Source organism: Cucurbita maxima, unplaced genomic scaffold, assembly GCF_002738345.1.
Source record: "Cucurbita maxima cultivar Rimu unplaced genomic scaffold, Cmax_1.0 Cma_Scf00036, whole genome shotgun sequence".
Taxonomy (NCBI): domain Eukaryota; kingdom Viridiplantae; phylum Streptophyta; class Magnoliopsida; order Cucurbitales; family Cucurbitaceae; genus Cucurbita; species Cucurbita maxima.
The window spans coordinates 308888-320212 of NW_019272052.1; the positions used below are offsets into that span (position 1 = coordinate 308888).

General features: G+C 38.9%; 2 protein-coding genes across 2 annotated transcripts; one reads left to right on the forward strand and one right to left on the reverse strand.

Moving 5' to 3' along the window:
* Window positions 1–941: 941 nt before the first annotated feature.
* On the reverse strand, window positions 942–2836 carry LOC111468458 (glycerol-3-phosphate acyltransferase 1-like). The gene is made up of 2 exons (XM_023113699.1): window positions 2018–2836; window positions 942–1935 (listed from the first exon to the last, which is right to left on the reverse strand). Exons 1-2 carry the CDS (start codon window positions 2759–2761, stop codon window positions 1051–1053), a joined length of 1629 nt encoding a protein of 542 aa, XP_022969467.1. The 5' UTR covers window positions 2762–2836; the 3' UTR covers window positions 942–1050.
* Window positions 2837–4051: 1215 nt separating this feature from the next.
* Window positions 4052–11280, forward strand: LOC111468083 (ribose-phosphate pyrophosphokinase 4-like). The gene is made up of 7 exons (XM_023113134.1): window positions 4052–4257; window positions 8440–8755; window positions 9672–9767; window positions 9862–9930; window positions 10020–10148; window positions 10755–10851; window positions 11012–11280. Exons 1-7 carry the CDS (start codon window positions 4142–4144, stop codon window positions 11140–11142), a joined length of 954 nt encoding a protein of 317 aa, XP_022968902.1. The 5' UTR covers window positions 4052–4141; the 3' UTR covers window positions 11143–11280.
* Window positions 11281–11325: the final 45 nt, after the last annotated feature.

Here is an 11325-nt window from a genome sequence, read left to right on the forward strand (position 1 = left end):
GATATATTTTATATTGTATTTGATATGGAATTTATATTTTATTTTATTTTATTGTAATCTAAGTAGCATATAAAAATTATTAATAGTATAATCCCGTCTCCATCCTTATGTAAGCTATCAGAGAGAAAATTTGTCTCAATTGTAGTCGATTCCAGTAGAGGCAAGGCCCACGCACCATAAATGGACATTTCTAATGGCTATTCTCTACTCTAACGTGTCAAATTAAGTGTGTCTTATTTGGGATAGAAGTTAAATAATTGTTATAGTTTAATGAATTTATGTGTAATTAAAATCATAGGTTTTAGAGAATAAAAGATACAAAATTAAAAAAAAAAATGAACTAAAATATAATTTAACATTTAATAATAAATTATTTGAATAGCGAATGAGATGATAATTAGAGGTTAATGGGAAGAATCCGAAATAACAAGAGTGGTAGGTAGCAGGTTGCAAATAGAAATAAATAATGGGTCCGAATTCAGAACGACATGGACATTGGACAAGGGCTGCACTTGGAAATTAAAGAGGATTGAAAGGACCCGAAATTTGTAAATACCAAATATTTTGACACGTGTCTAACCGTTACAGTCTAATGCGATGACTCAGCATGCCACATAAAAGCTCGCTATTCCCCACAGGGGGTAGTTTGCCGTTGGAATCAATTAATTAACGTTCCAATCAATTAAACGACGCCATTTATTATGCTCTATATCTCAGGGCAGCATAGACAAATATCTACAAGGATTTTCTTTTTTGCAACTTTATTTATTTATTTATTTTTAAATTTCTTTTATCCTGTTTTTATCTTTCTTTAAAATATAATTTGGATTTTTTAGTTCCTTCTAAGTGAAATATATTTTATTTTGAATCTTAATTTTTTGTAAGAGTAAAATGATTATCAAACCCATTAAATTTGAAAAGATAAAATGTAACATATAAACATGAGAATGCATGTAAATTCAGGACTAAACCAACGCAAAATCAACCCGACCAACATAAATTTGGAGTTGTGCACCAAAAACAAAATATATATCATTTTCTTAAACTTTTTTATGTCGGAGCAACCAATCCTGAATTCCCAGCCAACATCAAGTACTTATCCTTTCTGGTAAGCTTAGTGCATTCAAATCCCAAAACATCGCCCAATTGCCTTTGTACATAATTAGCAACCTCGTGGCTGGACTTCCCTCCGCCGCCGCATGTCATTTCCTTCGGAAGCTTAGGAAGAACAACCATGTCGTAGCTCGCCCTCGGATTCATCAAAAACATAATCGGATCCAACCATTTTAATCCGCTCGCTGTCGTCCCATAAAACATACTCACCCACGTCTTAACACCAACCGGCACAATTTCGTCGCTCAACTCTGCAAAAAGTGGACTGAATCTCAATAAATACGGCTCCCGACATGTCGTCCCTTCAGGACATACCACCAAATCCCCTTCTCTTAGTAACTTCTGCATTTCAGCACCGTCCTTTTCTCTGTCTCTTGTCAATCTCACCGTCTTGATTGGAGATATGATCTCCGAGAATCTGCTTACGCTGTACGTCGCTGCAACCAATGGCTTCCCTACTGATGCGCTCAACACAACAGGGTCCAGCAGTGTCCTGTGGCTGCAAACAAATAAAACCCGCTTTTGGGTTCCTTCTGTTGATGCCTCTGTGTAGCCTTTGAGGGTTATTCTCAACCCACTCCAATGGCTCAAAAAAAGCCCCATTTTGTAAGGAAGAAACGAGCCAATACAGATTCTGTAAATGGCTAACAAAACCCCAAAAGGAATCCATAGGAATGTGCAAACACTTGCAAAAGGAGTGGGTAAAAACGCCAATCTTCCATCGTGAAAAATCAGTGGTTTTGGGTAATTTTGTCTTGATACTACTGAACTGGTGGGCGTTGGCTGGCCTTTCTTATCCTCCTTGCTGACAACATAAGCTTCCTGCAAAAACAGGACATGTTTTTAGATATAAAATTACCTGATGGGGTGACAAAAAAAAAGGTTAACTTTTTTATTATTGTACCTTGCAAAGAGAGATGAAAAGATGATCATGAAGCTTCGGAGATCCAATGCCAATATCAGGCTTTTTATCTCCAAAATACTCGATTAGAGCTTTGTGCTTTACAAGCAAGCCATTTTCAGACACCAAGCCAGTGTAGTAGCGGTCAAAAGTTTGCAATTCAGTCCCTATAACGTCATTAACATTCAAATAATTTCTCAAAAACCCCTCCACCATAACTCTAGGTACACTTGTAAAGACAATCCTAGAGCCAGTGGCTTGAAAGACCTCGAAAGCATGAAGGTTGAGATTGTCGAGAAAAAACTTAGGGAGAACGGTTGAGCTGACACTGGCCATGTTCTTAGTTGGGAGGCCACAAAAGGAAATGAAAATCATAGCCTTGAATTTGGCGTCCCAATCCAAAAGACAGAGAATTGGCCATGAAAGAAGCAGGATTACGGCTCGAAAAAGGCTGCCACCTTCGAAGGCAACAAGCATGAAGTAAGGGAAAAATGAGTAGTTGTTGGAGCTGCTCAAAAGTGCACCGTTTAAGTCACAGACAAGAGTTTGAGATGCTCTGTTTTGGAGGCTGCATTTGGAGACGTGGGGGTAGAACGAGGGCTGTTGGTTGGGCGTTTTGAGAGATGGGTTTGTAATAAGGAACCCATATTGCCTCACTTTTTTGGCTGCTTTGTAACATGAATTGGGTAAGAGTTGGTATAAAACACAGTGTATGAGCTTCAAAACAAACCTCGGAAAAACAGCCATGAAATCAATGGTTTTGGGATGAAGCGTTTTGGTTTGGAGTATGGGAGAAAATGAAGCGTTTTGGGAGAGAATTTATAGGAAGGAATGGAGGGTCTGTGTATTTGGTTAGGCACACCGGCTGCATTAATTGAATGGTGATCTTATTTTTGGGCATTATTACAATTACTACAAGTCCGTTGGATTGTAGGTCACCCACAAGGAGGTAATATTATCACACTTCCCCAGTGCAAAAATCTGTAACCTATCCGACCACGACAGGGTTCTACTAACTTGCTTATTTATTTATGCATTATAATAATAATCAATTTTGACTTTTTCGTGGCGGCGTTCTTCTTGGGCTTCTCCAATCACAGCCAGACCATGCTTGGCTTGGAGAGCCTTAATTTTGAATGGTTCAAAACCCAATAAATGGTTGGGGAGGAAAGTGGGCATTTTCCCAATGCAATTGATAGCCAAGGCTAAGTTGCATGAGTAGCCATGTAAATTTGGCACATAAGGTTTTGCTATCAAGTTGTGTTGTGTGGTAGTTAAGTTCATGCACTCGTCATTTAAAGATGGGTTCATAACAAAATGGGCAACCAAATAAAACCATAATCTTCCTTTTAAATGCCAATCATTTTGTATGAATGTTCTAAAGGCATCATCATGCAAAATTGTTTTGTTTGCATGTATATTTCATGTGATACACAAAACCCTCTCCGTCCCGACCAATCATAGGTTTTTTTTTTTTTTTGAACTTTTGATGCATTTAAAATTCACGAATCTACTAAACAACAAGTTAAAAGATCCGATAGAAATATCTTACCACGGTCAAAAGTTCAATATATACCCACCCTAGAAGTTATCAATCTCATGTTGGGTATTGTTTGGAAAGGAGTCCCACGTCAAAAGATTGATCATGAGTTTATAAGTAAGAATTGTATATGAGTTTATGGTCAAAATTGACAATATCATGACAAACATTTCGGGTCGGGTCAAATCCTGATGGAATCACAGGGGAAGTTATGTTGAAAATTATTGGGAGTGAGTTCCACGTCCCATAAATTAGGGAATGATCATGAGTTTATAAGGGAAGAAATATGTCTTCATCGAGACGAGGAGAGCCCAAAAGAAAAGCAAATCATACCTTCCTTTTGGGCCAACCCCCATGGTGAATACTTTTTGGGCTCGCAAACGGACCCAATGAGCCCACATTTTTAATATTTTATAGCTATAATTTCACGCGTCAATTTGTGAGATATTACTTACATCGTTAAAAAAGGAGCTTCCCTATTTAATCTCCCCAAATCCATTTTCCCTACTATTTTACTTCCTCTCTTCGCTCTGTTTCTGCTTTGAGTGAAAGCAGCTCTCTGCCGGAAAGCTCAAGTGCGGGATTCAATGGCAAAGCCGCCTAAGAAGAACGTCTTCCTCTTCTACTGTGCGGAATGCGAAGAACTTGCTCATAAAGTTGCAGCTCAATCCGATTCCATCACTCTCCAAACCATCAAATGGAGGTCTATTCCTTTTCTTTCCCCCGAAATGCAAATTTCTTTACTCTCCTCCCCTCCCCGCTGCTTCTTTCCCACTGGATCACTCTTCGTTCTAATTTCTGCTTCTGTTTGTACTTTTGAGATATGTGGCTTTTGTGTTGCTTGGCAGTTCTTAACAATAGTTTTGTTTTTGTTTTTTCAAAGTATTTTTTGATTAGCTTGGAAATGTAACGATCATCTTATGCTTGAAATTCTGTTCATAATCTCATAATTTACTTTCATCCTTAAAAAATGAATGAACTATAAGCTTTCGAGTAGATGGAGATAAAAATTTTAAGAGCTCATTTGTTTCTCACTTAGTTTTTGTTATATGTATAGTTTTCAGAACAAATAGCCGGCGGCGATCCTTTGGTTTCGCGTTTTGTTTTAAGAACTTATATAATAAATAAACATGTAGTATGTGAAGATTGGGAATTACAACATTTCAGTTTTGTGAAAGATGTCTATACAACTGAAAGTAAACTTTTTTTCTTTTGTGTCGCCTACTTCTGTAAGCTAATTCTTGGCCGTCTCCATGTATATATTTTTATGTTGTGGTAAAAGTTACTAGTAGTGGCATGGCATTTGGTTTGCCTGTTATATTGTATTTGTAACAGTCTACAATTTTCCATGTGTACTCAAAGGCACACGAGTAAGTAATATATGGAGTTAAGACCTTTGATATAGAACCATCTACGAAGGGAATTAATTTGTTTTTTTTTTATTCAAATTTGGAAATAGGGGACCAATCACTCTGAATGGTTTGAAAGGGAAGGCTTAAAATCCTAGAAAGCTTTTCTTCTTTTAGATTTGGTTGCAAATTTGTGAGACAAGTAGTAGCATTTCTCTCGAGGTCCTCTTTCAAGCAAATCTTGGAAAAGTGTTGAACTGGGTTGTAGTTGATCATAGCTACGCATATGTTATTGTTAAGGATATTTAGTAATAAATTATAGTTTACCATATATATTATATTTGATATTTTATTATAAGGCAAATATCTAATATTTGCTTTATTATCATACGTATCTTTCCATTTATTGTTATTTCCATTTATTACTATTTCCATATCCTTGTAATTCATTTGATTATAAATAAGATAACTTTCACACCATTTAGGTGTGGTGGATTAATCAAACATTCACATGGTATCAGAGCCCTTTCGGTTTAACAACCCTCATTCTTTCTTTTCAATGGCTTTTGAATCCTCTAATCTTCTTCTCCACCACCCCTGCTGGTTTTGACCCCGCAGGGGCAGTCTTCATGGCTGCCGTAGTCGGAGCCGATTGATTACTCTTCGGCTCCACCCTATTGACCTCCAAATCACCTTTCGTCATACTCTGTACATACAACCTCACCTTTTCCAACCAAATCGGTTTTCCCCTTGGCCACTATAGTCTCTCTCATTTTCTTCCCAATCAACCTTCATCCTTCACATAAACTCTAACCTAAACCTATCAACCTTTTGCAGAGATTTACCTTCGGAATCTGGGTGCCGCACTGGCCTATTCGCCAACCAAGTTGCCGCCGCCCTTCCTGCCAAAATTGGCTTCTTCGCCCGATGAGGCGACTCTTCCGACTGCCCTTCTCGCCAAAATTGGCTCCTTCGCCCAATGTGGCGACTCTTCTGGCTTCAACATTGTCTTTGTCCCTTGCTCTAGGTTTCCCCTTCTACTTCTTGGGGTTAGAAATATTCTCACCAGAGCCAAGGCAGCATCGTCGCTAAGCGACAATCCCTCTTCATGGGTTAGACATATTCTCGCCGAAGCCAAGGCAGCATCGCCGCTGAGCGGCGATCCCTCTGCAATTTTTGATGGCCAAGAACCGGGTTGTTAGCATCTTCATGAAAAGTGTTTCTCAACCTCTTTGATTTTTTCAGATTCAAGCTTCACGTTCGTTTAAATCCGACGCTTAGCTTGCGGTGGGGTGTTAAGGATATTTAGTAATAAATTATAGTTTACCATATATATTATATTTGATATTTTATTATAAGGCAAATATCTAATATTTGCTTTATTATCATACGTATCTTTCCATTTATTGTTATTTCCATTTATTACTATTTCCATATCCTTGTAATTCATTTGATTATAAATAAGATAACTTTCACACCATTTAGGTGTGGTGGATTAATCAAACATTCACAGTTATGATTACCTTTTGTTAGCCTGTTTTGGAATCTTCAACCCTTGCGTAAAAGTAGTTCACTAACCTTGAGCTCGCTGCCTTTTCCTTCGGAACTGCTTTGTTTGTGTTGTGGTCCTAGAAAGCACAACACTACTATTTCCACTAGAATGTCGGTGTCTCTGGTGCCTTGTTTTACAGACATTCTTATATGGTTGTGAGAAACGAAAAAGGTATGCAGACATTTTATACGTTTCAGATATATATGAGACTCATTTAGTGAAGAAAAAGGGAAAACGAATTGATGATGCCATGAACAACTCTAAACCCCAAATGAAACTGGACTTAGCAAGAAAGTGAATGTAACTGTCAAGCCTACCGCCATCAAATATTGTCCTTTTTGGGCTTTCCCTTCTAGGCTTCCCCTCAAGGTTTTAAAAAGCGTCTTTTGTAACGGCTCATGCCCACCGCTAGCAGATATTGTCTTCTTTGAATTTTTTTTTTCCAGGTTTCCCCTCATGGTTTTAAACGCGTTTACTAAGGAGAGGTTTCCACAACTTTATAAAGAATGTTTCGTTCCCCTCTCCAACCGATGTGGGATCTCACAATCCACCTCCCTTTGAGGCCTAGCATCCTCGCTGGCACTTGTCTTCTCTCCAATCAATGTGGGATCTCACAATCCACTCCCTTTTGAGGCCCAATGTCCTAGTTGGCACACCGTCCGATGTCTAACTCTAATATCATTTGTAACGGCTCATGCTCACCGCTAGCAGATATTGTCCTCTTTGGATTTTTTTTTTCCAGGCCTCCCCTCATGGTTTTAAAATGCGTTTATTAAGAAGAGGTTTTCACAACCTTATAAAGAATGTTTCGTTCCCCTCTCCAACCAATGTGGGATCTCACAATCCACTCCCTTTTGAGGCCCAGTGTTCTAGTTGGCACACCGTCCGATGTCTGGCTCTAATACCATTTGTAACGGCTCATGCTCACCGCTAGCAGATATTGTCCTCTTTGGATTTTTTTTTCCAGGCCTCCCCTCATGGTTTTAAAATGCGTTTATTAGGAAGAGGTTTTCACAACCTTATAAAGAATGTTTCGTTCCCCTCTCCAACCAATGTGGGATCTCACAATCCATCCCCCTTCAGGGCCTAGCGTCCTCACTGGCACACTGCTCATTGTCCACCCCCCTTCGGTGCCCAACGTCCACCCCCTTCATTGGAGAGAGGAGCGAATGCCAGTGAGGATGCTGGGCTCCGACAGGGGTGGATTGTAAGATCCTACCTCGGTTGGAGAGGGGAACGAAACATTCTTAATAAGGTTGTGGAAACCTCTCCCTAGTATACGCGTTTTAAAACTTTGAGGGGAAGCCTGGAAGGGAAAGTCCAAAGAGCACAATATATGCTAGCGGTGGGCATGGGCCGTTACGTGAATTTTGTTTTCCTATCATGTATCTATCTGCATCTATACCTATGAAAAAAGTGAAGGCTCTCATCATCTTTTTATCTACCTAACAACTCATCTTTCTATTGACCTATTAACTTTGCATCTCTAATCTGGAGAAGCAAATCATTGGCAAGCGACTGTATTTTCATCATCCATCATCTTATTACCTATTCCCCTCACCAGGATAAAAAAATGTAGTGCGAGAAGAAATAGGGTTTCTCATGGGTGTCAAGATGAATATTGCAACAAGAATATGTACTTGTATCCTTGTTCCTTGGGAAAATGGCATTTTTTCAATGTATACGTACATCGTTTAAATCAATGTGTTGTTGCCCTAGCCATATGGCTGTTTTAAGCCATGCCATATCTGATTCTATATGTTTGAATCCATTCACAGCTTATCTGTGTCCTCTCTAATTGTATCCTTTCTTCTTGGGTTCTCTTTGTTATGCTATGCCTTATGGTTTATCTAAGAATTTTCTTTTAGTTCATTTTGTACTTGTATTTATAAACTATGTCAACTATACTGGTACCTGCAAACTTCTAGAGGCAGTCTTTCATTTGGTAAGTGCTATAATCTGATTATATTCATACCATATACAGGACATTTGATGATGGTTTTCCAAATATTTACATAAACAATGCCCAAGATCTACGCGGTAATCATGTAGCATTCCTTGCATCCTTCAGCCATCCAGGAGCTATCTTTGAACAAATATCGGTCATATACAATCTCCCGAGGCTTTTTGCTGCTTCATTCACGTTGGTATTGCCCTTCTTTCCTACTGGCTCCTTTGAGCGAATGGAAGAAGAAGGGGATGTAGCTACAGCATTTACCATGGCAAGGATCCTATCAAATATTCCTATCTCGAGAGGTGGCCCAACAAGCGTAGTGATCTATGATATACATGCCTTGCAGGTTTGTTTTTATTGATTTAATTTATATTCAATTAGACCCTACATCCTTGATGATTAAGTCACCACACAGCACAGGCAGCGCTGAACAATGGCTGGGTTGGTGAAAATTTTTGTGAATTGTATATTTATCATGTCTGTATTGTACTTTTAGTTAGTGTCTTATTGGTTATTGATTTCCCCATTATTATAGCTTGCTACGCCCATTCTTATATCTTATCAACACCTTTTCATTGACCAGCTTCGCATGAATTAACTTTTATCTGTCGCATTGTAGCCTTTGAGAATCATTTGATGTAACCGCCCAAAGCCCAAGCCCAAGTCTAAGTCCAAGTCCACCCTAGTAGATATTGTCCTCTTTGGGCATTCCCTTTCGGGCTTTCCCTCAAGGTTTTAAAACACGTCTGCCAGGGAGAGGTTTCCACATCCTTATATGGATGTTTTGTTCTCCTCCCCAACCGATGTGAGATCTCACAATCCACCCCCCTTCAAGGTTCAGGGTCCTGCGTTCTCGCTGACACTCGTTCCCTTCTCCAATCGATGTGGGACTCCCAATCCACCTCCCTCGGGGCCTGTGTCCTTGTTGGCACACCGCCTTATGTCCACCCCCTTCGGGGCTCAGCCTCCTTGCTGGCACATCGTCCGGTGTCTGGCTCTAATATCATTTGTAACAGCTCAAGCCGACTGCTAGCAAACAGTGTTCTCTTTGGGCTTTCCCTTTCGGACTTCCTCTCAAGGTTTTTAAAACGTGTCTGCTAGGAGGAGGTTTCCACACTCCAATTAAAGAATGTTTCGTTCTCCTCCCCAACTGATGTAGAATCTCACACTTGACATCTTCACTCTCTCTCTCTTCCTCTCATTGTCAATGTGGTATTATTGAATTAATATCATCTTTTATATCAATGTTCCTTTTATTACAGGAAAGGTTTTACTTTGGGGATAATGTTTTGCCTTTGTTCGAAACTGGAATTCCGCTCCTGAAGCAACGCCTCCAACAACTTCCTGATGCTGACGATGTGAGTGTGGATTATTATGCCCAGAAAACATTCTTCCAACCCCATTGTGGTTCTTCTTTTACATTGTCCATGATTCAATCCGGCTATCTTGCAGGTAGTAATAGCATTTCCAGATGATGGAGCTTGGAAGCGATTCCACAAGCAACTTGATCATTATCCTGTGGTTAGTTTTAGTTTATTTAAAATTTATAGTATGTTGTATATGATTACATTTCTCTCAACATTCTAAAATCTGATGCCAACTAATGGCAGGTCATCTGTACAAAAGTTCGTGAAGAAAACAAAAGGATAGTGCGGATCAAGGAAGGAAGTCCTGCTGGTCGTCATGTTGTTATTGTTGATGATTTGGTACAATCTGGAGGAACCTTGATTGAGTGCCAGGTATTCCTATCCCCTGTGTCCTATTCCTGTTACGTACACTTGCAAACCAGTGCCTCATAATTTGGAAATTTCATTTATGCGCAATGCTCCAATCACTTGGTTTTGTACCAAAACTGTTGCATAATAATTGTATCATAGCTCCTTTCCCAAAAAAAAAAAAAAATTGCCTCATAGCATTCATTTCATACCATATGACTGCTGAATAGACTACAGGCTTTAAATCATTGTGAATTGGCAGACGATTCCCTTGAGAAAATTCTCACTGAATATGCTAACGAATGCCATCAATTTTCCTCAACTATTGAGAACAATCTCATTATAGCTACTCCATTATTAAAAAATCAGCTCTTATTTTGAAAAAAAAAAAACAAAAATTATTAGTTTTTTTACAAGGCTGTGAGCTACAAAAAGTTCCTTTTACATGAACATCATTGATGATGCCTTTTTATGCCACAATATCATTTCTGCACACAATTCTAAGCATGCCTATTTTCTAGATTGATTATTTTTTGAAAAAGCTGTGGTCAAGATGTGCAGGCTGAAAACCTCCAATCATATTCTTGAGTGTCTACTACATTCTAATATTTCTGCTCAATTTTCTATCAGAAAGTTTTAGCAGCTCACGGTGCCGCCAAGGTTAGTGCATATGTTACTCATGGTGTTTTCCCAAAGCAATCATGGAAGAGGTTCCTTCATGTGAATGGTGAGTAATTTTATACTTTTAAACTTGGAGTAATTTGACTATTTCGAAATCACTCCCAACCATCAATCCCATTAATTTTCAAGTGTTTTTAAGTAGTGTAATCTCTATATCTCATGAATTTTCAAGTGTGGTAATCTCTATCTTGGTATTCTTTTTGAAGGAATGGAGACGTCGTTTTCCTACTTCTGGATCACAGATTCCTGCCCTCACACGGTCAAAACCATAGCAGATAAAGCTCCTTTTGAAGTTTTGAGTCTTGCTGGTTCCATTGCTGATGCCTTGGTGATTTGAATAGATGGGTTGTTACTTCAATTATGCGAATATGATGCGTATCGTACTGATTCTGATGTATGAGTGAATGCTGGATGACATCCTTTTTGGTGAAATTGATGGTTTAATATTGTGCCGTTTGTCATCTTCTGCCCTATCAACTATTCCTGACCTATCTTTTCTCTACAAGTTGATATTGTTTTA